This window comes from Culex pipiens, chromosome 3, assembly GCF_016801865.2.
Source record: "Culex pipiens pallens isolate TS chromosome 3, TS_CPP_V2, whole genome shotgun sequence".
Taxonomy (NCBI): domain Eukaryota; kingdom Metazoa; phylum Arthropoda; class Insecta; order Diptera; family Culicidae; genus Culex; species Culex pipiens.
This window is the reverse complement of record NC_068939.1, coordinates 146,236,178-146,261,817: the sequence shown is the minus strand read 5'-3', so window position 1 is coordinate 146,261,817 and position 25,640 is coordinate 146,236,178. Positions and strand designations below refer to the sequence as shown.

General features: G+C 39.2%; 1 protein-coding gene and 1 long non-coding RNA gene across 3 annotated transcripts; one reads left to right on the top strand and one right to left on the bottom strand.

Annotated features, from left to right (window-relative positions):
• Positions 1–9,125: 9,125 nt before the first annotated feature.
• On the top strand, positions 9,126–25,483 carry LOC120419095 (uncharacterized). Of its 2 annotated transcripts, none has more exons than XM_039581688.2 (2): positions 9,126–13,989; positions 25,129–25,483. In XM_039581688.2, the coding sequence occupies exon 1, from the start codon at positions 10,301–10,303 to the stop codon at positions 13,967–13,969; it is 3,669 nt and encodes a 1,222-aa protein (XP_039437622.1). In that variant the 5' UTR covers positions 9,126–10,300; the 3' UTR covers positions 13,970–13,989; positions 25,129–25,483. The 2 variants fall into 2 exon arrangements, with proteins under 2 accessions (XP_039437622.1, XP_039437621.1); XM_039581687.2 differs by having other exon boundaries at positions 25,126–25,483.
• Positions 17,596–18,417, bottom strand: LOC120419097 (uncharacterized). Its single transcript, XR_005605661.2, has 2 exons — positions 18,251–18,417; positions 17,596–18,191 (listed from the first exon to the last, which is right to left on the bottom strand). It is a non-coding gene; the product is annotated as an uncharacterized LOC120419097 (long non-coding RNA).
• Positions 25,484–25,640: the final 157 nt, after the last annotated feature.

Here is a 25,640-nt window from a genome sequence, read left to right as displayed (position 1 = left end):
CTCTCGATTACCTAATCAACGATGGGTCGGATGATGGATCCGGGCATCGTTTACATACATTTAAGTGAGATCCGGCTTCAAAAAAGTACATAAATATCACTTAAGTGGTCATAACTCAAGACAGGGTTGCCAGATCTTCAATGTTGTGGACTCGTTAGAAAGGTCTCTCTCGATTACCTAACCAACGATGGGTCGGATGATGGATCCGGACATCGTTTACATACATTTAAGTGAGATCCGGCTTCAAAAGTACATAAATATCACTTAAGTGGTCATAACTCGAGACAGGGTTGCCAGATCTTCAATGTTGTGATTTCGTTGGAAAGGTCTCTCGATTACCTAATCAACAATGGGTCGGGTGATGGATCCGGGCATCGTTTACATACATTTAAGTGAGATCCGGCTTCAAAAAAGTACATAAATATCACTTAAGTGGTCATAACTCAAGACAGGGTTGCCAGATCTTCAATGTTGTGGACTCGTTAGAAAGGTCTCTCTCGATTACCTAACCAACGATGGGTCGGATGATGGATCCGGACATCGTTTACATACATTTAAGTGAGATCCGGCTTCAAAAAAGTACATAAATATCACTTAAGTGGTCATAACTCAAGACAGGGTTGCCAGATCTTCAATGTTGTGGACTCGTTAGAAAGGTCTCTCGATTACCTAACCAACGATGGGTCGGATGATGGATCCGGACATCGTTTACATACATTTAAGTGAGATCCGGCTTCAAAAAAGTACATAAATATCACTTAAGTGGTCATAACTCGAGACAGGGTTGCCAGATCTTCAATGTTGTGAACTCGTTGGAAAGGTCTCTCGATTACCTAATCAACGATGGGTCGGATGATGGATCCGGGCATCGTTTACATACATTTAAGTGAGATCCGGCTTCAAAAAAGTACATAAATATCACTTAAGTGGTCATAACTCAAGACAGGGTTGCCAGATCTTCAATGTTGTGGACTCGTTAGAAAGGTCTCTCTCGATTACCTAACCAACGATGGGTCGGATGATGGATCCGGACATCGTTTACATACATTTAAGTGAGATCCGGCTTCAAAAAAGTACATAAATATCACTTAAGTGGTCATAACTCGAGACAGGGTTGCCAGATCTTCAATGTTGTGAACTCGTTGGAAAGGTCTCTCGATTACCTAATCAACGATGGGTCGGATGATGGATCCGGGCATCGTTTACATACATTTAAGTGAGATCCGGCTTCAAAAAAGTACATAAATATCACTTAAGTGGTCATAACTCAAGACAGGGTTGCCAGATCTTCAATGCTGTGAACTCGTTGGAAAGGTCTCTCGATTACCTAATCAACGATGAGTCGGATGATGAATCCGGGCATCGTTTACATACATTTAAGTGAGATCCGGCTTCAAAAAAGTACATAAATATCACATAAGTGGTCATAACTCGAGACAGGGTTGCCAGATCTTCAATGTTGTGGACTCGTTGAAAATATCTCTCAATTACCTAACCAACGATGGGTCGGATGATGGATCCGGACGTCGTTTACATGCATATAAATGAGATCCGGATATATGTGAAAACACATTTTTATACATAACTTTTGAACTAGTTATCGAAACTTCAAACAATTCAATAGCGATGTATGGGACCATAAACCAAGTCGAATGCAACCGGTTTGATCAAAATCGGTTCAGCCAGTGCTGAGAAAACTCAGTGAGAATTTTGGTCACATACATACATACACACACACATACACACACACATACACACACACATACACACACACATACACACACACAGACATTTGTTCAGTTTTCGATTCTGAGTCGATATGTATAAATGAAGGTGGGTCTTTGAGCTTCTAATAAAAAATTCACTTTTAGAGTAGGATTATAGCCTTACCTCAGTGAGGAAGGCAAAACAATTTGATGCTCTGGATTCCAGTTAAACCTTTTTTACTGAAGAAAATTTCGAGCATTTTTTTTTTAGTCTGAACCATTCTAACGAAACAAGATTGCGTGTTCTGGCTGGGATATCATACGTGCAGCAGGTGGATCCTTGCGTATGTTTCCCCAGTGTGCCACAATTTTGGTGAGAAAAGCGTCGAACCAGTCTAACGTGCAGAAGATAATTTCGTTCTCACGTTACTTCACGATGAAGACAACACATGAAACAAGTCCAAGGTAAGTTATGTGTGGTGTTTAGTGTACCTTCATGTCATGTTTATAGTCCAGATTTTAAAAGGTGTGATTTTTGATAGAAGAATGATATTGTTATCTTAAACTAATTTGAAAACAAAATCAATCAGGCGAAACTTCCCCTCTTATTTTATAATCCTGAGGAAATATTTGAATTCCAAATACCACTTCCTCTATTTTAGGAAAACCTCGTACATGCAAGTCTAGGAATGCAAAAAAAAAACAGCAAACATGTCACTAAAATTAACTGACTGCACCCTGAGCCGTTGCAGAGTCTACAAAGTTTGTCAAAGAAACTTTTTTTTTCTCCCGGGCTGGTGTCACCCTTCCCCCAAAGTCGCCATAGTTGTCGTGCCATATTTGCATACAATAAGGCAGTCACTTCCGGACCGGAAAATAGCCTTTTTAGGTCTTTAAAACTGGTGGAAGTCGTTTTGTAAAGTTGTAAAAAAGAAGTTAATTTAAACATGACAAACCTGGCGGCACTTAATTTTTGTCATGTAAGAAGTGGCTGCGAGAGGGGTCCCCCAAATTTGGTACTCTGGCTTTGCATTCCCAGCCGTTGTGACACAGCAGAGTCACGCCATTGCGGCTTGTGATACTGTTCATAAAAAAAAAAACGTCACAAAGGTGTAGTCTATTCATTGCACGTGTATTGCACCCTCGACGTTTGTTCAGACGTGTGTGTATGCAATACGATCGAAGTATAAAAATAAAATTAATACAAAAATATAATCCACATGTTATTGATATTCAACAACTATTGAATTGATAAAAATATCGTAATAGTAAAAGTATTGTTGAAAAAAGCAACGATTTTTTAAATAACAGCCGCATTAAAATGAAAAGCTTAATCCACTGTCAACCGCCCACGCAGCTGCAACGAGAATGAGAGTGCAAGTCACCATCGCGATGATGGTAAATAGCTTCTTTTTTATGTTTTATTCATTCATTCATGAGGCTCTCCATGAAGAAGCGAGGGGATAACCGATGGAAAATAACTTCGAGTTAGAATTATCTACACAGTAAAACACAGTGCCAGATTTCAGTAATTTAGATAAAGAAAACTGAATCTGAATACTCTAGATGAGTAGTTCTCAACGTTTTCAACCAAATCGCTTTATTATTATTATTTTATTTTATTTTTTGTTTGGATGAAACTTTGTCACAATTTGAGCATCAGTGTTGCAAATGAGTGATAAAAGAAGCTATCATTTGATTTATCTCTGCACCAAAATATCAGAGAGTATAGCGACCGTCACCATAGCTTGTGAGATAGGGTAGAGGACCCAGTTTTCGCCCTGCTCCAGTTTTCGCCCACCTACTGGATTTAATCTGTATTTAGCAAACTCATACCGTTTTTTTGTTGAATTTATTATGCAGGTTTACATTTTCATTCATTTTTAGTACTTCGTGGACAATTGTCCATATAAAAAAAAAACTTTTTTGTATGGATCGTGGACAATCGTCATACCCCCCCCCCCCCCCCCTAAAGTGTCCACGTGGTTTATGGATGGTCCCTAAGGGGTTTTGGTTCAAATGTTGTAAAAGTTTACTGGTACATAGGAGAACAAATTAAGCAGAGGATGGAAAAGTAGTTACACATGTGCTTTAATATTTGTATTAAGAGGTACTCGATGTTTTATATTGAGTAAATTCGGGAGCAAATGACCCATAGGGTTAAAGCTCCCCTAACAAAATCAACAACAACATGGAGCTAATTGTAACTGTGTGCTCTTATCTTGGGTGAACAGGGACTCGTGAGTTCTATCACAAATTTTTATTCAGTCATATTTTTTTAGTGAGAGTGAGAACATGTTTTGATTATAGTTATAATAGACAGAGAATCTCAAAATAAGTAGGATATCTGAAAAAAAAACTCCTAGGATTTTTTGAACCTCAATTTATATGTGTACGACAAAATATGTGCAAATCAATGAAATTTAGCTTCGGAAACATGTTGTGTATCAATAGGAGACCATATTTGCTTAGCTTTGTGTTATAATTTCATTTGATTTCTTGATTTTTGTCGTGGGCGAAAACTGGTTCCAAAGGTGGACGAAAATTGGATTTAGGGGGGCGAAAATAGGCTCTTCAGAGCACTTTATTAAAACGCAAAATTTTATCAAAAATGAACATGTAAATGATAAAAACCTTGTGGAAACTTAAAATCAAATAGTTTATCAACGTTCTACAACAAATAGAACCAAAAACCATAAATTGTCATCAAATTCTCATCAAATTTCCTAGATTGCCACTATAAAGTGGGCGATTTCTGGGTCCTCTACCCTATCTTCCTTTATCTCGTGATTCCCAGCGAAGGCATTATCTTTCTATCACTTCTCCTTTCTCCTCGACTATGCTCTCTCACCGCTGAGTCTCTCAATCTCTCCGAAAACTGCAATGAAAGAACGCTTGCGATATTTGTTATGCGGCGGCTTTTTTTTTTTTTTTTGGTTAAACGCTGTTGCGGTAGAATGATCGTGAAAGCGGGAATGAGAGAGAAAAGGAGAATGTCGAACCGAGAATATCACTATCGCTGAGAGCTTATAGTTTGATATTTTTACAACACTGCTGGGCATATAAATGTACAAAACTCTGTATCTTGAGAAAGATTTTTCTTACAGATTTGGTGTCGTTGGCTAGGTTGTTGGTTATGATTAGGACTTAGGTTCTGGAGATATGATTTTTTAGAAAAATAGAGTTTTTAAATGTGAGCAATTCTCTACGAAATCGGCCGATTTCGATCATTTTTATTTTTTTGTATTTTTTGATTAGGCTTAAACTTTGTGGGGGTCTTCCCTATGACCAACTAAGCTATTTTGTGTCATTGGATTACCCATACAAGTCTTTACACAATTTCGGCAGCTGTCCATACAAAAATGGTACGTAAATTTTCAAACAGCTGTAACTGTTGAGTGAATTTTCTAATCAATTTGGTGTCTTCGGCAAAGTTGTAGGTAATGTTGAGGACTATTGAAAAAAAGGTACACGGAAAAAAATGCCGATTTTTTAATGAACATTTTTTTCACAAAAACTCAATTTCCCAAAAAACGTATTTTTGTATTTTCGAGATTTTTTGATATGTTTTAGTGGTCAAAAACCCGCAACTTTTGAGCTATAGAGAAACATGGTCAAAAATCTGCCACCGAGTTATGATTTTTAGAAAAAATGATGATTTTTGGAAAAAAAATCGAAAAATTTTATTAAAAAAGAAAATTTGACCTCAATTTTTCATGCAAAATTGAATTTGCTATCGAAAAGCACTTTACAGATTTTTTGATAAAGGGCTCCGTTTCCAAGATATAGCCACCAAAAGTTTGATTTTAACGAAATACGATTTTTTTAGAAAAGGGACCATGAGTGACCATTTCTAAATTATTTATTTTTTTTTTTTTGAAAAGTTCGGAAAATTTGCTATGAAATTGTCTAAGAGACATTGAAGATTGGACCTCTGGTTGCTGAGATACAGCGGCTTAAAAAAAGAAACATGAAAATTGAAGTTTTCTAAATCTCCCCCAATCAACCCACCATTTTCTAATGTCGATATCTCAACAATTAATGGTCCGATTTTCAATGTTAAAATATGAAACATTCGTGAAATTCTCCGATCTTCTCGAAAACAAAATTTTGATTTTTTTTAATCAAGACTAACATTTCAAAAGGGCGTAATATTGAATGTTTGGCCCTTTTAAAATGTTTGTATTGATTAAAAAAATCAAATAATTGGCAATCGAAAAATAGCGTGGGTATTTATATTTTTTTAAATGTGCTGTTCTCAAGATATAAATACTCTTGAGTATATATTTTCAATTTCATCTGTTTTTTTTTTTAATGTAAAAAAAATACTTCTCGGAAGAAAAGCACCTTGACAAATTTCTCTCTGAGAATTTGAAAATTTGACTATTAGTTTCTGAAATACAGCGTCACAAAAATTCAAATCAATGAAAATGCGTTTTTCTTATTGTCACTTATTAAGCATGTAATTTTTAACTGGACGATATTTCAGAAAATGTTGGTTAGATAATTCCAAAATTTTAAAGTCAGGCACAACATTTGAAAAAATCTCCAAATAGATAATTTTCCTCATTTCATATTTCAGACCAAATTTAAATTTTTGAGGTTTTTTTTTAATTGAAAAGATCAGAAAATTCCACAGAAGTTTCATTTTTAACATGGGTAATTCTCCGCCAACTCACACAGCAGTTGCCCCGACCCCTCTTCGATTTGCGTGAAACTTTGTCCTAAGGGGTAACTTTTGTCCCTGATCACGAATCCGAGGTCCGTTTTTTGATATCTCGTGACGGAGGGGCGGTACGACCCCTTCCATTTTTGAACATGCGAAAAAAGAGGTGTTTTTCAATAATTTGCAGCCTGAAACGGTGATGAGATAGAAATTTGGTGTCAAAGGGACTTTTATGTAAAATTAGACGCCCGATTTGATGGCGTACTCAGAATTCCGAAAAAACGTATTTTTCATCGAAAAAAACACTAAAAAAGTTTTAAAAATTCTCCCATTTTTCGTTACTCGACTGTAAAAAATTTTGGAACATGTCATTTTATGGGAAATTTAATGTACTTTTCGAATCTACATTGTCCCAGAAGGGTCATTTTTTCATTTAGAACAAAATTTTTCATTTTAAAATTTCGTGTTTTTTCTAACTTTGCAGGGTTATTTTTTAGAGTGTAACAATGTTCTACAAAGTTGTAGAACAGACAATTACAAAAATTTTGATATATAGACATAAGGGGTTTGCTTATAAACATCACGAGTTATCGCGATTTTACGAAAAAAAGTTTTGAAAAAGTTGGTCGTCATCGATCATGGCCGTTCATGGTCACCCGCGACAGACACGGACGACGAAACAAAGAGAAACGCAAAAAGTAACTTTTTCAAAACTTTTTTTCGTAAAATCGCGATAACTCGTGATGTTTATAAGCAAACCCCTTATGTCTATATATCAAAATTTTTGTAATTGTCTGCTCTACAACTTTGTAGAACATTGTTACACTCTAAAAAATAACCCTGCAAAGTTAGAAAAAACACGAAATTTTAAAATGAAAAATTTTGTTCTAAATGAAAAAATGACCCTTCTGGGACAATGTAGATTCGAAAAGTACATTAAATTTCCCATAAAATGACATGTTCCAAAATTTTTTACAGTCGAGTAACGGAAAATGGGAGAATTTTTTAAACTTTTTTAGTGTTTTTTTCGATGAAAAATACGTTTTTTCGGAATTCTGAGTACGCCATCAAATCGGGCGTCTAATTTTACATAAAAGTCCCTTTGACACCAAATTTCTATCTCATCACCGTTTCAGGCTGCAAATTATTGAAAAACACCTCTTTTTTCGCATGTTCAAAAATGGAAGGGGTCGTACCGCCCCTCCGTCACGAGATATCAAAAAACGGACCTCGGATTCGTGATCAGGGACAAAAGTTACCCCTTAGGACAAAGTTTCACGCAAATCGAAGAGGGGTCGGGGCAACTTTTCCCGATTTCGTGTGAGTTGGTAGAGAATTACCCACATGGGAAATCGAACCAATAATTTTCTAGATACCGGTAGTTGTAATTTACAGGCAAATTAGGTAACACCCCAACAAAACTCATGTTCATCGTTTCGAATTCTTTGTGAGGCTGTATCCCAGAATCTAACAGTTTGATTTTCATAGTCAAGTTTTTTCCACAAAAATATAGTAAACTTTCTCAGCATTTCAAACTTGTTTTTGCAGGGTTGGCTTTCCTTCATTAAAATTAAAGTAAATGCAAATTTGATTTAGCTCTTTATTTTACAAAATGTTAGATATTTCCCGAAAATCATTTTTTTTTTTCAAAAAAAAAGTTACTTTTCAACCAGATTTTGTACAATTATAAACTATGGCTCAAAATAAGTATTTTTGAGTCCACATAAAAAATTTAAAAAATACGTATTTTTGGAATCTAACTTTTAGTAAATAAAAGGTAAAAGGGATTTTTTTCGGAGTGGAACTTCTTTTTTCTTATTAGTCCTCCTAATCATAATCTGCCCAAGATACAGAATTTCAAAACTGCTTAAAGGGATAAACTTTAAAGTTGTTTGTTAAATATTATTTAAATCTTGTATATTATTTTAAGTGCCAAAAATTTCGATTTTCGAAAAGTTTAAAAAAATTAAAGTATTCTTGTTTATCAAAAATCAGTATTTGAACTACACAATATTGACAGTCCAGACTTGATTATCCGAAGCCTCGATTATTGGAAGCCTCATTTTTCCGAAGTTTCAATTATCCGAAGGTTTGTATGGTACTTCGGAAAATAGAATCATCAAAATGGAATCGTTTTTTTTTTTACTTTGAACGACATATTCGAGTTCTGCGACACCATCACCATATTCCATCATCACCATTTTTGCCGCCATCTTGGATTCTAAATCACTTATGAGTAGAGCTGGGACTTCGGATATCCGGGTATTTTGCAGCATTAATAATTCTATTAGAAAATGAACAAACATACACAAGCCAGCTTTGAATTACGACTGTGGGGTGACATAAAGATGAAACAAAATAATTTTTCAGGTTTTCAAAAGACCTTTAGTTCTGTATCACATGATTTATGGCCAAATACTATTATCCGAAAAACTATCCGATCCGTTAAATTTTTATTCTTAAATCTATTTTGGGTTCATCAAATATTTTTATCCAAATAATTTTCAGTTCTGATACGATTTTCGAACATCTCTTTTGATTTGGTTTGATTGAAAAGATGAAATCTGATTTTATATAGAAAAAAAAAGTTAATTATCCGGATATCCAAAGTCCCAGCTCTACTTATGAGTAGTTTGGGGATTATACTTTAGCTCAACAATTAATAAGAAAAGTGAAATTTTACCAAGGCCTTCGGATTCTACACTTCGAGGTATGGACTGTATTCAAAGCCAATACTAACGTTAGAAATCGGAAATAAATTTTGAATGAAATTGTGTTTATATAAAACAAAAAACGGGTTAATCATTGTTTAGTAGTTCAAAAAAAAATATTCTGATTGACCTGAATTGATCTCAACTGATAATAACACTCAGTCACCCCTCGTACGATCGCGATGTCCACCGACTCAACTATTCCCGAATCCATTCTCCGGCCGCAGGTCATATGAGCAGCGAACAGTTCCGGCAACCAGGTCCCGAACTAATCCACCCTGCAGGTATCCGCAGTCCAACTCCTTTCCCTGCGGCGGGAGATACCAATACCCGATTCCTCGCCGGATTGTCCGCTCGCGGGGGGGGTGTTTTCCGTTTTTTTATTTCTAGGTTGCCCCGGGTGCGCGGCGCACGCTAACAACCATAAACACACTCGAGCAATTTTCCCTAACAACATTCACCGAATTGCTAGGGACGAGCTTTTTTTTTTGTTGTATTTCGTGCCCTATGAACTCTCTAGGAGTTGTTTATGTCTAACCTCAATAGAGCGCGGCGCATACATTTGGGGAGCTGCTGGCTGTGTTATGTGGCTCGGACTCGACAGAAGCAGAGGTGTCCTGGGAGAGCGAACGAGCGAGGGTTCAGCAGTCCACGACGGCACGACAACCCGAACGAACGAAACCGCGCCGCGGAAAGTTTTGCCAATTTCTTCATCGTCGTCGTCGTCGTCGTTTGGCGAAAGCTGCTGTGAGTGAGTGCGCGCCTGGAAGGTAGGCAGCAAGCAAAAGTGCGTTCCAAGTTGGGATTCAACGGGGGTTTGCGAAATGACCCACTTCCGGACCGCGGCAAGTGACCACGTGCTCGAGAAACGTGACCACTGGGGATTGGCGTGGTGGTGCTGGTAGTTTGTGTGTTTGTGTGTGTGGGATAATAATAGGAACAAGAAAAAAGTTTGTCCAGTTATGAAACTTCATTGATTGTTCGGAGCAATGGGTTCATGAACAGGTTCATCGTTTTGCACACAGAAGGTGGAACGCAAGGGGGAAACGAGTGGGTGGGTTGGGAAGGTGAGAGGTGAGGGGAGGAAGATTCGAAATAGCAGTCGCACCACAACTACCACCAGCAGAGGCAGGGGGCAGAACGCCACGGAACTAAACACAAATAAAGCCAAAAGCACCAAGACACGAAGAAGAAGCAAACGATTGCACAAAATTCCAATGAGTACATCCAAACTTCGGGGGAAATCGGCAATACACATCAATGATAGCGTAATCGGTGCTAGCAGCAGCAATACCAACAATTCGCACAACACGTTGCTCAAAATTGAATCCGTTGTGCCAAAACTGACCGCTCGCGTCACCAACACCACCAACCAAAGCCACTCGAACAAGCTCAAAACGTTTCATCGATCGCACAGTACGCTGAGTACGTCTTACCTGCGGAAAGTCAGTGAAAAGCGGGTATTTGTACCACGTGAAGCGATCGGCGAATCACGGAAGGACCAATCCAGCCCTACCGACCAACAACCCGACGGTTCCGTCCAGGTCCAAAATGGCGTCACCACGATAAAGCGCTCGGACAAGGATCGCGAAAAACACCCAGATCGCGTGAACCTCGATCGCAAAGGACTCAGCTCGATACCGATCATCGACGATGAGCCGAACCTGCGACTGCTGTCGCTTCAGCACAACCTCATCAACGCCTTCCACATACCAGCGGAAACCGACACCAACAACAACAATGAAACCTGCAAGCAAGCACCACCACCACCATCCCCGACGAACCAAACACCCCAGAAGGCAACACCACAACCACCACCTGCTCCAGTCAACGGAACCTCAAGCCCGCCGTCCGTCAAGGACGGTCAAGCACCGACAGCCGCAGCGATCAACTTCACGGCCAGTCGCCACGCGAAGCAGTTCCTCCGGCAAAAGTCCACCTCCCGGAGTCAGCTGTACATGAACAACAACAGCATCAACTACCTAGCCAGCAAAGTTACCCTGGGCGCCAAACCGCCCCTCAACGGCTTGATCACCACCAACGGCCAGCCTCCCAGTGCCACAAGTCCAACCAACACGTTCCTCCAGAAACCGGCCTCGATCCTGATCAGCACCCAGCAGCGCAACCTGCTCAAAAAGTCCAACAGCTTCATCAGCAATGCAACGCTCTTCCCGTCGCCACCGACCCAGCAACCCTCGGCCAACGTCATGAAGCTGAAAAACAAGCTTCTGCTAACGCCCTCGTTCAGCATCGACAACCTGAACATCGTCAACGAATCCAGCAACGAACAACAACCGCCCACCAACGGCACCAACAGCAACAACAACAGCGGCAAGACCACCCCAACCAACGGGATCAACCACCAGCAGCAGTACGTGAACCCCCAAACCCACATCTCCCCAATCCTATCCGCAGCCGAACCACGCTACAACCTCCAAAACCTGGTATTCCTAGACCTCTACGACAACCAAATCGAAAGAGTCTCCTGCCTCGACGGACTGCGCTGTCTCACCGTTCTACTCCTCGGTAAAAACCGCATCGTCGACATCAGCGGACTCGTGTCCCTCCGACAAACGCTGCGAGTGCTCGACCTGCACGGCAACAAAATCAGCAACATCACGTCCAAAATAAACCAACTGCAAGAGCTCAAATCGCTCAACCTCGCCGGCAACCAGCTGCGTCAAATCAACGTCCACGACTTCAACGGCCTGGTGAACCTCAAGGAGCTGAACCTCAAACGGAACCGCATCAAAAAGATCCACGGCTTCGACGATCTGCGCTGCCTCGAGCGGCTCTGGCTCTGCCACAACGATCTCCAGTGCGTCGAAGACATGTCGGCGATCGCGAAAGCCATCAACCTCAAAGAGGTCACCATCGAAAACAACCCCGTCTCGCTAGCGGGTGACTGCGTTTCGTTTCTGGTCAGCTATTTACCCGGCTTGGTTTCGCTTAGCCAGATGCAGATAACTGAGCAGGTTCGACGCGCGGCCTCTGCCTGGCGCAAGAACAAAGAACTGTCCGACCTCAACTACACGAACCTCTCCACCGACGTGTGTCAAAGCATCCGACGGGAGGAGATCATCTCGAACGCACGAACCAACTGGGAGCTGCTCCGCTCGCAGCAATCGACTGCCTGCCGCAACGTACAACGCATCACCAACGGAAACCACGCAACTCTAGCGAAAGACGTCGATGTTGACCTGTCCAGCAACCTGGCCGATCTAAACCGAACCACCAAAGCCAAGAAACAACCCACGAACGGCACAACCACAGCCGCCACCAACCAACGAAACTCGCGTGCAGTGACCAAGAAACCCCCGGCCCGAAAGCTCGTGCGATCGTCATCCCAAGACAACTCCGGATCACAACTGTCCGAACAGGGTGGTGAGGATTACTTTCGATTGCCACCAATTTTGGCGCCATTCCTTGAGCAGAATCCGCCTACTGTTGCCTCGACTAGCAAAATAGACTCGTCCGAGTCCAGCACCGGACAGCACGCGGACTCGAGCGTGTCCAGTGCGCTTAGCTCCGACAACGAGGAACTGCTGCACGTAAAGGATCTGGACAAGGAGTCCGACAAGCAGGACTCACCAACGATAGAGCGGGTTCCAACACCGATCAAAGCTTTCGATTCACCCACACCCAAAGAAGTGCCCGAAGAGGACAAGAAGCCGGACTTGGAACCCGCAGCTAACACCAACAATCAAGACGAGCTGAACAACGACAAAGGCTCGACACTGTCCACGCTATCGGCAAAGACCACTTCCGATTCGCTGCTCACAACATCCTCAAACTCGGACGCCGACAGCAATCGAGCAGCGTTCGGTCAAAAGCCGAAGCCACTACAATCCAGCAGCAAACGGTACGGTATAGGAACGCTCGTACGGACAAACACCTCACGCAACAATACCGTCGCGAGCAGCACCAGCAGCCTAGCGAACACGTCAAATCTCGCTAATCCAACTGCGCTCAACTCGACGTCCTCGAACTCCGGGTCCGGTTTGTCCGGCAGCAATGCCACAATCAGCAGCACCATACAGATACCCAAAAGCAAGGTAACGGACCGAGAACGCGAGCAGGGTGGCGATTACCTTATCGAGATTTGCGGCCGCTACCTGAACGTGTACGGGATGGGAGCGCTTCGCTTCATCGACAAGCAGTGGAACATGTCGAAAGCGGCCGACGTGCACACGGTCAAGTTCAGCTACATCAACTTCAACAACATTACGGCGATCCTGTGCCGGATCAAGGTCCGCTTCGTCAACGCGGAGAACTTTATCTTTCGCGAAACGAACATCACCTGTCTGGGTCAGATCAACGCCCTTGCCGAGAGTCAAGGTATCGCCTCGTTGACCATCGACCCGGAGGGGAACCCGATCGCGACCAAACCCTGGCGTAACTACGCCATCTATCGCCTCTCGCACTGGGGTCTCAAGCAGATCAACGGGATCGAGATCACCGAGGAGGAGGTACGAACCGCCGAAAACATGTACGCCGGCTTGTCCGACCTGGTGCTGTGGTCCCTGCCCGAGGGTCTTCTGCAACCGTTGCTCCAGCGATTGCGGCTCGAGGAAACGGCCCACGCCACCAAGATGACCGCCAAAGAGTGGCTGATGGCGGCCGATTCCTCGCTCAAGAACATTGTCGGTAAGGAAGCTCTCCAGTGGAAGAAGCACAGCACCACGCAGGACGACGCGATCATGCGTACCAAGGGCAAGGCCTACTTTGCCCGGATGCTGGACAACACCTGCAACGCCGTGGACAAGCTCCAGCAGCTGGAGAACATGTGGAACACGATGCTCATGGAGATGATCCGGAACACGCTGATCGATTACTCGCAGATTGACGTGTACGTGCGGAACATGCTGCTCGAGCTGATGAAATGATGCACTGCCGCTGGAACAGCGTAAGTAGTAGGCACCTGGCTTATTTTTGCGGGTAGCAAGGTGCGTGTGGGGCGGGGTTTCGTCACATTTGAGGGCCAGTACGGACCTCCTGAGGTATGAGACCTACATAAAGGCTTAACGAGACATTCCAGAGAATTACGAAAACTAGAGATGAGTAATTCTTTAGAATGTCACACATTTTTTGGCGACTTGGGGACGACTTCCATCAATGCCCTAATGTTTCGTTCAAAATCGAAAAATGTAGGTTATAATTAGGACCTTTCACAAAAAAACCCAGAATTTTCGAGTTTTGTTTAAATATTTTAGGCGACTAAAAAATACATCTTTTGTGCCAGAGTTTAGGATGATGAAAAACAAATAGAACATAACAAAAAAGTTGTCAAGCAAAAAAAAAAAATTCAATGCAAAATTTAAATCTCCAATTGAAAATGACTTTACAGTTGTTTGGATAAAGTGCTCCTTTTTCAAAGTTATAGCCATATTATCATTTATTTATTTATTTCTATCTAATTCTTTGGTGTCACTGCTTTAGTTGTTGTTGTTAAATCATTTATTTTTGGCAGCTTTAACCATTCGCTGCTCTACTAATTTAGTAATTCATGTCAAAATCAACCCACATTTAGCAAAACTTACTTTCCATTATTTTCCAATCTTTGGAAGGCATTCCTCAATCACCAAAGGGCGGATTAACACTGTCCGAAATCGAAAATTGTAAAGAATGTTTCGATTGTTTTGAAATTATTATTTGTCAGATTTGAATAAATATGGAAATTAATTTCTATAACTGAGCAAATCCCAACGGAATCGGTCTTTTTTCTTCAATTTTATTTTTTGTATTTTTTAATCCGGCTGAAACTTTTTTGGTGCCTTCGGTATGCTCAAAGAAGCCATTTTGCATCATAAGTTTGCCCATATAATTTTCCATCGAAATTTGGCAGCTGTCCATACAAAAATGATGTATAAAAATTCAAAAATCTGTATCTTTTGAAGGAATTTTTGATCGATTTAACGTCTTCGGCAAAGTTGTAGGTATGGATACGGACTACACTGGAAAAAAAATGATACACGGTAAAAAAAAATTGATTTTTTGTCACTAAAACTTGATTTGCAAAAAACACTATTTTTATTTATTTTTTTCATTTTTTTTTGGTATGTTTTAGAGGACATCAAATGCCAACTTTTCAGAAATTTCCAGGTTGTTCAAAAAATATTTGACCGAGTTATAAACTTTTGAATCAATACTGATTTTTTCAAAAAATCGAAATATTGGTCGCAAAAATTTTTCAACTTCATTTTTTGATGTAATCCAAATTTTCAATCAAAAAGTACTTTAGTGAAATTTTAATAAAGTGCATCGTTTTCAAGTTTAATCCATATTTTGGTGACTAAATTCGGGCTCCCTGAACACGCTGCAATCGACAAAATTGAATTTCAGGGAATTCCATTTCAATAAATGAAATTGAACATTTGGGTATAAATGCGTTGGGATCATCTTAAGGTCGTAGATTGTGTCATTCACTTTTGGATTTATGAATGGATACAGAGCCCAGAAATAGTAAATTCTAATGCTTTTACAAACAATATGTAGAAAACCAATCTTTGATTGATGCATTCTGAATCAAGATTTGAATGATTTTTAAAATCAAACATGGCCGCCAAATAGTCGGCCTAGAACGGGGGGATGGCAACCCTATTCCGACCTAAGCAAACTGACAACAGTTGACATTAGCACGGTTGTCAAATGAGAGCCCACAACAAAAGCACTAACTGTCAAATGGTAGCCCATAACAAATCATTGTTTGGGTTTTTGATTTTCAAATTTCCCGCAATTCAAACGATAAATATCTGAAAAACACGTGAATTGTGTTGCTGATGGTAGATTCCAGGCTTCACTGAACACCAAGATCGGGTGCGCCGTGGTGCGGTTTTCGTGTCACTCTAGAACTCAAACCGAGCTGTTTATTGTCACACCATAGCAACTGTACCGAAAGCACCTTGGTACACCACCGGTGCACCCAACTGTATACCAAGATGCAACTTAACAGAACGGTTGATCCAAGTAAACCGGAGGCGACATTGTTTTGATTGAGGTTTGTTAGCCAATATTCACATCTTCGGGGTGGCCTGGCGGTTTTGATCTCCGTGTTTTAATCACGAGGTTCCTGGTTCAATCCTGACATAAATATTTTTGAGGTTTTTTTTTTCAATTTTTATTATCAAAATTAGTGATTACATACATTGAAAAAAAAACTTCTTCGAACCTGCGACGCTCTAGTCAAAGGGTTAAAAAGTTGAATGGATTTTTGTAGTGGAATAGAGAAAACGTTCTGTATTATGCAGGCTGAAAATGCCTATTTCAGGATTATATGCACTAGAAGTTAGAGTTTATATTTCATGACACTACGAAATTCTATTCTTAAAGAATTATTCTGAATAAATAAAAACATTCAAAAAAAAATAATTGTCGAGATTCGAACCAAGAACCTTTAACATACTAATGCAGTGCCTTTGACAACCACACCATTAAGAAGTGTTGATTTCAGCTGGCTTGCTAGGCATCAAGAGTTCTAAACTTCTCCCGTGTGGTAGGCGCAGAAACCAAGTCAGTTTTGTGTACCCGATCCACACCGACGTCACACCAAACTTTGGTTTCGGTGTACCGATCAAGCTACCGAGCTGTGTGTGGTTTTTTTTCGTGACGAGAAATGGTGCGCATAGAAAAACCGGTATCATAGCAAACCGTTGTCGCACCCGTCAAAAGGAAAGTCTGGTAGATTCTATCATATCCTTGGAGATTCCATCCAAATTTTGGCTGAAAATTCATATCGAAAAAAGTGATTTTTCTGTTTACCTTTTTTTGCTTTGGGTCGATCAAACAGTGCACCCGTACACTAAGAATCGGCATTACACATTTTTTTTTTTGGTTTTACACATTTTTTCAAGGGGAAAACCACTCTGATCAAAGAGCCCCGGGCACGATTTGGCACCTCTCGGGCACCTTTCGGGCACAGTTCGGCACGAGGTTCGGCACCTATTTTGACAGCATATCAAGCAAATTATCTTAGTAATCAGGTTAAAATTTGTAAACATTGTCAGTTCGGTGAGGAAAACTATAACTTCGGCCACAAATTTGATTTATATAGTCGGTTTGCAGTTTCCCAACAGAAATACGAGAAAATTAACAATCGGATGAAGTTTTAAGACTATTTTTTAAATTCGTGATGATGGTGTCGATTCAAAGTGAGTTTACCTCTAAATTGTTAAGAGATTCGTTTTTGACGTGAAATTGGTTAACAGCGTCCTCTCATGGAACGACAGCAACTTTAGTTCGAAGGCAACCCTGCTCAGCGGACCAGTTTTTCGATTCCTCGCGGATGAACAACCCCCCACGGTGACGACCAAGGGCAAAAATAAGGACCTGTTCAAGAAGAACACCTCAAACATTGTCAATTGCAGCGTCGGTCAACACGGCAAGGAGGTTCCATTGTTACCGTGCTGCATAATCCCATGGACAACTCTCAGGATACGGAAAAGAATTAGCTCCACTGATAGCTGACAACGGGAGAAAAGAAAGTTGGCTAACATAAAAGTTAATAAAGGAAGTGTCCAACTAAAAATACATTTTTATTCACGATTTTATTTCACTGAGTTTACAAAACAATACATTTATAAAATTTTCATCTTGTTTCGAAGGAAAACATCTTGCATCCCTCTCTAATCCAAAATTCAGAGCGGAAGGGCGTGTTCTCTGCACCGAGGCCGCGGTCCTTAAGGATGCGGTCCTTGTTTTCGGCGGATAAACGGCTGTCTCGCACAGACAATATTTTCACGATTCCAGCGATTTTTTGTTGAAGGAAAAAGTAAACTTGACCGACGTGTTTAAGCCTTGACGCCGCGCTTATGCTCTTGGATCTTGGCGCGCTTTGGCTGCTCAGGGCCATACGCACGGGGTACGTCTTTTTGTTACGTATATCCAGGGACACGCAGTTCTTGGTTCTCCTCTGCCTTTTTCATGGACACCCGGGAGATGGCCTTGCGGACAACGCTGATTTTAGACAGCAAGCACCACTCTGTGGCCTCAGCCACGAACAACTTTAGCAGCTCAGGTGAGCTACTCGAGCTGCTTGGTCATCTCCTTCTTGTCCTTGTTCCGTAGTTCCTAGCACAATTTTGCCTGCAGTTGGAATCGACTCGCTACCACCTCGAAAAAGACAGACCAGTTTGAAAATCAAATTTTGTTTTTACAAAATGTCAACTGACCGTTCAAAAAAATGTAAACATTTCTAATATAATGGTTGCTTAGCATCACCCACCGATTGTTGATTTTTGCCTCAGGGCACCTTTAATCGGGCACCTTCGGGCACGTTGGGCACCTTCAAGGCACAGCCTGCTCAGGGGCACTGTGCAGAGTGGTTTTCCCCTTGCATTTTTTTTTTTTTTTACTTCGTTTTACCAAAGTAATATGTATAACACTGATTCTTAGTGTTTGTTATCTGAACTTCCAAGATGGTGGCTTCTTCGCTACCCCCTGGCCTAGAATGATACCATTCAGAGCCTTTAAGAAGCGTTCTTTTATTACGTAACGCAGTAGGGGGGAGGGGGGGGTCGGGGGCCGTGTTACGCTCCATACAATTTTTTTAAAATTTGTATGGAAATTTTGTTACGAGGGGGGAGAGGGGGTCTAAAAGTCCGATTTTTCGCGTTACGTAATAAAAGAACGCTCCCATTAAGCAATCATGTGCATCCCATTATTTTTGCTACAGTTAAACCTCGCATAGTGCGCAGGCGTTACACTTTGTATTTCTTCGATTACTCTAAAACATCATAATATTTTTGCAATCTTTTTAAAGCTATGAGTAGATTGGAACAAGACGAACAAGTTGCTTGAAAAAGATTGCAAAAATATTATGTCGTTTTAAAGTAATCGAAGAAATAAAAAGCGTAACGCTTGCGCACTATGCGAGGTTTAACTGTACCTCCACACATAAACGTGGGTGCGCATGGTTGCTTAAGATAATTCCATAGCATTTATATCCAAAATTTACAATTTTATTGATTATCAGAAAATACAAAAAACAAAAAATTCTGTCGATTGAGCGTGTTCAAGGAGCCCACCCAGAGCCGTACCTTGGGTCCACGGCGCCCTTGGCGAAGCATCAATTTGGCGCCCCTCCCAAATTTACAAGAAATTTAAAATTGAGGTTAATTTTCAATGATTGCTTCAATGAGTTTTGATTTTATAATTGCAATTGGAGACCTTAATATGGTTAAATTCAGAAACACAGTTATTTATTATTTCTTATGTTTAATTTTTAAATAATATTAGATAGGTTGATTTCAAAATTCATTGTGGGAATTGCGTTGGCTGAATCTTTCTCAGATTTCATAACACGATAATGAAAGCTAGGTTTTGTTTATTATTAATTTATTTTTCAGATAAATGCACAGTATTGAACTATAAATGTTGCTTTAATTTGTTGGCAAATTTGATATTTTTTTCTAAGCCTGTATAAATCTGATCTAGTATTAAATTTATTGTATAAGCAAAGAACTTTACCGGATTCGTAAAATAATTAGTTGATTTGGCTTTGGATTTCATTTTGGTGCAATTAGAAAAAAGAAAAAAATCTTTCTTCAAAATAAAAAAATAATTAGTCGATGCCCGTGTACTCTTTTGTTTTATCTAGATAGGAATCCCAGCAAGCTTAGTACAAAAGAGCAAACCGGCATCGAAGTATAATTTTTCAACATGCAGCGGCAGAACCATATTTTGTCAAAATCAATTAAAGATCATTCAAAATCCAACGCAATTCATGATGAAACTTATTTTAATATTTGGGCAAAAATATCAAGATAAGAAATTTTCATTCATTTTAAGTGATTCGCCCATACGAGGCTTGAGAATATTTATCATAATTTTATATTTATAATTATATTTTGCATTGATTTTTTTGATCGGTATATTTTTAATTCGTGATATTAAATTTTATGTTTCAGAAAATTATTTTTTTAAGCAAAGCTATATCAATGTTTTCAAACCTTGAAAAAATATTTTTTTTTGTTTTTAACTGAAAAAAAAAGTTTGAATCGTTTCTCATTACCAAAGCTTTTTAGACGATTAAAAAAGTAAACAACACCGGTTAAGCTAAAACTGAAAAAGTGATGTTTAGATCATTTTGTGTGCTCTGAAAAATATTTTTTTTCTTGAAAAAATAATGTTGATCTTATTAGTGAAAATTAAAAGCAGTTTTCCTATTTCAAAACACTAGTATTTTGAAAAAAGCGTAGGCAAATTTCAATGCACGAATTTGCATTTAAAAGCGGTGTATGCACTTCGGAAGGAATCGGTCAAGAAAAATTTCAAATGGGCAGCAGCGGCAGCGAAAGCAAGCCAGAGAGGGTGAATAAGAGCCCAAAAAGAAAAAACGCTCCCTTTCCTTTGTTCTGCTGTTCGTAAAGCTGGGGGGGGGGGCGACATAAACTTTGAAAAATATTTGCAACGGCCTAAAATGTAAAAATAATTCCAATTTCAAAGAAGCTCAAAATATGACCATCATTTTTGGCTGATTATGATTTGACATCCAAATTAAAATAACATATGGTTGTAAATTTTTGTAGTCAGGAAGGTATTACTTAAACTTCTTTATACAATGTTCCAAGCTTTAATGCTGTATTCATTTTGAGAAGCTCTTTTAGAACTCCTTGAACTTTCTGCCACTTGAGCGCCCCTTCTTTGATAAAAAAATAAATTTTCAAAAACATTTCGGTAGAAATATTCATATAATTGATTTTAAAGCACCCAAATCATATTTTATATATATTTTTTTTTTATTTGGTTTAAAAACCAAATTATCTAGTTATTTATAGTTCTACTTTATAATTTGGCACACATTCTGTTGCAAATACCTAATGAGAATGTTATAACTGACATGAAAATTTTGTACTATCATCGATTTCGGCGCCCCCCAAGGGCTGGCGCCCTTGGCGGTCGCCAACTGCGCCAACCCCTAGGTACGGCGCTGCACATCTATCATACCTAGATGAAACTGAAACGGGTTTTTCAACTTCAAAAATGTCGAGTTGTGTTATCCGAAGTCCCATACAAACCTTCACTGCCGTTCTACGCATAATTGTCCCATGTCATTTTTGGTCGATTATGACTTTTTGTAATTTTTAGGTTTAGTTTGACGTTTACTTTCCGAAAAACACATAAAATCAAGTACTTTGTTTAGAAAATCATTGAAAACAACACCAAATCTGTTTGTCCCATCGTTGTACTTCTACGCATAATTGTCCACAATTGAAATAAAGTTTGAAAACTGTGTTCACGAAAATTTCAAATTATTCAAATCATATTTATGAATAAAAAACTACGTTTTTGATTGCGAAAACAAATTTTTGCTTCAAATTTTATAATTTTATAATGAATTTTATAATTTTATAATGAAGCTTTAATGCTGTATTCATTTTGAGAAGCTCTTTTAGAACTCCTTGAACTTTCTGCCACTTGAGCGCCCCTTCTTTGATAAAAAAATAAATTTTCAAAAACATTTCGGTAGAAATATTCATATAATTGATTTTAAAGCACCCAAATCATATTTTATATTTTTTTTTTTTATTTGGTTTAAAAACCAAATTATCTAGTTATTTATAGTTCTACTTTATAATTTGGCACACATTCTGTTGCAAATACCTAATGAGAATGTTATAACTGACATGAAAATTTTGTACTATCATCGATTTCGGCGCCCCCAAGGGCTGGCGCCCTTGGCGGTCGCCAACTGCGAAATGAGCTTTGCAAAAAAAAATTGTTAAAAGAGTGTTTCAAAATAGAAACAAAAAAAAAGCTGTACAAAAGTAGGGCCATCAGGGTGTAATATGGTTGTATGGATAAAATAAAGTTGTCCAAGTAGTTGAACTTTACGTTTGAAAGGGTCTTTAAAATAGATAATCGTCATAATTTCACAGCTCATATCAAAATATACTTTGTTTAGTAATACAGTAGTTGTTCGGTAACTGGGCTGCTTTTTAACTGGGCGCTCGAAAACTGGGCCGTAGCCCAGTTAAAAAGCAGACAAACGTCAAAAAACCAAAATGACCGAGGGGTTAATGGATGCAAAAATCATATTCAATAAATTAAAAAAAAACATTTTTCAAACTTTTGTTTAATTTCAAGTTACAATTAAAGAAATATGAAAAGTAAGAATTGTAAATAAATTTGAATAACTTTTATTTTTATATTTCATCTGGAAAATATTATTCATCGGTGGTCCCCTCGTCATTTTTTGTTCAGCCCAGTTAACGAGCAACAGCAACACAACTACTGTATTTTTATTAAAAACATCAGAAATTTTCACATAATCTTTCATTTTTCATCGTCGGTTAAAATAACAGGCTGATTACGTAGCATGGTGCATATCGATGAAATATTAGTTTATGCAACAATTTGCTAAATAAAAACGTTACTTAATCCACCATTAGGTGATTGGTGCCTTCCTCTCATTTATAGTGATTCCAACCCCCCTAAAGTGTCCACATGTTTATGGATCTCCCCTTACGTTCGCAGCACCTAAGAGGTCCTAATAAAAATAAGTGATGAGTAAAAAACAGACTACCTACAGACTTTTTGTCAAGACTGTACAGACACCGCCTTTGAGGAAAATGGCATCCCTCTGCCCGCATTTTTGTGGCGACCATTTGAGGTTATGTAAATTCAGACCATTTTTTAAACTGCTTGTGATTTAAGATAGGTAAGTCAGATCTTGAAAATTCTTACTCCACCTAAAAGGTCTTCTCATATGCTTTCTAAAAATATATAACATGTGAGGGTTTCATGAAAAAACCACCCTTTTTACCATAACTTTAATTTAATATGAAACAGTTTTTTCAACATAACTTTTTAAATACATGATAAAACTGCATGAATTTAAATAGCAACTTAGGGGACGTTAAGACGGATCCATTAAAACCATTCCGGCCAAAATCGGTTGAGCCTGTGTCGAGATATTCCAGTGACATTGCTTTGGTACACATGTCTACATACAGCCAAACACACAGACATTTGCTCAGCTGGTGATTCTGAGTCGATATGTACAAATGAAGGTAGGTCTAGGAGGTCTAATTAAAAAGTTCATTTTCCGAGTGATTTTATAGCCTTTCCTCAGTAAGGTGAGGAAGGCAAAAATGTTTCTTAATCCACCATTAGGTGGTTGGAGCCTTCCTCATATTTACAAAGTAATAATGAAAATAAGTTTATGAAAAAATATATATCTGATACAGACTTTTCCAGAAAACATGCAGACTCTCATTTAAAGCAATGTGGCAACCGGGCGTTTCTCATCTGGCGCGACTCACGCACGTAAACAAAAAGACCCAGCCTTTTGAGGTTATGCAAAAAATCACCCTTTTTTTGTAGATACAAATATCTTTTTCTTAGCATAACTTTTTAAATACTTTACTAAACAGAATAAATTTTAATAGGGTCTTATGGGACCCCAGAACGAATCGAATGAGGCTGACCCGGCCAAAATCGGTTCAGCCAGTTCTGAGAAAATCGTGTGGAAAAAAATCATGTCTACACACATCCCCACAGACATTTGTTCAGAATTTGATTCTGAGTCGATATGTATAGGCGAAGGTATACCTAGAAGGTATTTTTAGGAAGTTCAATTTTCGAGTGATTTTATAGACTTGCCTCAGTGAAGGGAGGAAGGCAAAAAGTTTGGCAGCGACATTTTTTGCAATTCCAAAAAAACACTCTTTGAATGGAATTATAAGTCAAATGTTCATGTATTTTGTCAATTATCGTTTTATATTTTTTTTAAGTATTACTATTTAAAATTCCATTTAGTACTGAAAAGTAGAGCTTTTCAGCATTTATTTTGAAAAGTGTAACTATTCATTTCTGTTATTTTTGGTACAGAAAAGTAGGCCTTTTCGTCGCTCGAACATGACAGGAAAAGTGTTCACGATGGAAATTGAAAAAATGTTTTTTTCTGTCCCAATCTTGCTTACTTACTGTTCTGGATTTAGAACCCAAACGTTCATGTCATTTTCCATGTTTTCTGGAACTATGTTCATCACACGATAAAAGCGCACCGGAGATGTGGGAAAGGCGACGTAACTGGACGCTCCGATCAACATATGAAATGAACGCCAACAAGATCTGACCGCCATACAATCTGCATTTCACCCCTCTCGAAACAACAATTATTTTAGTTCGACGCTTAATAACTGAACAATAGGGTGACAATAAAAAAATCGATATCAGAGATACCCTCTGACTCGATTCCTAATGCAAACATAAGTATCTGTGCCAATTTTGAGCCAAATCGGTTAAGGCTAAGGGGTCGCTTTTCATCGTTGAAGATCACGTTTCAATAATTTTGTGCTAGGTGGCCAAAATTGTCCAAGTGTGAGATTCTTGTAGGAAATTTAATTCCCTACAACTTTGTCGAAGGGTGCAAAACGATCCGAGTTGATCCTGATTATTTGTGTTTTTTCTAGAAAAAAATATTTTCTTATATACTTCCTATATACCCCTTGTATACTTTCAAGTATATAAGCCGATTTCTTTTCATCGCATTTCTAATAACTCATCAGGATCAACTCGGATCTTCTTGCACCCTTCTACAAAGTTGTAGGTAATTAAATTTCCTACAAGAATCTCACACTTGAACAATTTTGGCCGAGACCTGCGCCACCTGCTGCAAAAATCCTGAAGCGATGTTTTTCGCCATACATTTTTGCGATTTTCCCATATAAACTTGGCTCAAAATTGGCACAGTTACTTGTTTTTGCCTAAAGAATCGACCCAGGGGGTATCTCTTGCGATTTTCCGAAATTTTCAATTTTTCTTGTCACCCTACTGAACAACTAAACTGCTCGGGGTGGCTAACTTGAATCATCTTAGTAACAGAAATATTTTCCGAATTCGAAATATCCACCAACGTTCTTTTTTAAATGAGTAAATTTCAGCTACCGATAGTAAAATTTACGTGGTTTATCAATTGAAAAAAACTAGCAATCAGTCTCAATGTCCAACAAAAGATGCAAAAAGTCATAACGTGACAAAACCCTGCCCCAAAGTTCCCTGTAGCAAGTCCAAATAACCGCTCTCCTCTGCCCTTTTTCAGTAGTCTTTCCAGCACAACTGCCACCCCATCAACCGCGACAACGACAACGACCAAAAGGGTACTGATACTGAGACGGCTCAAGCAGCGTTTCGATAAAAGTTAGCCTGTGTTCAACCAATTGTTATCTCTTTAAAAAACGGACAACACTCTTCCTATACGATCGATCGATCTTCTTTTCACCAGATTAGAAACGTACGCGTCATTGTAGTGCAATAAACTAGCCGGATTTTAAGTAGTGCAAGCTAGATTTAGCAGCAGCGAACACACACACTCCCTCTCTTTACTCTCAACAAACCCATGTACAAAGACAACAACCTTGAAATTAGAGACCAACCAATAAAGAGTAATACTTATCGCAGTGCTGGTTTGAGGAATGCTGATAGAATTGAAAGATTTTTCCCAGATTTGTAGTTGGTACTTACCGAAGGTCATCGATGGTGAGGGCTTCCATTTCTCCACACATTTCTACTGAACCACTTCGTTACGAACTTTCCACTTTTCACTTTTTGGCTTTC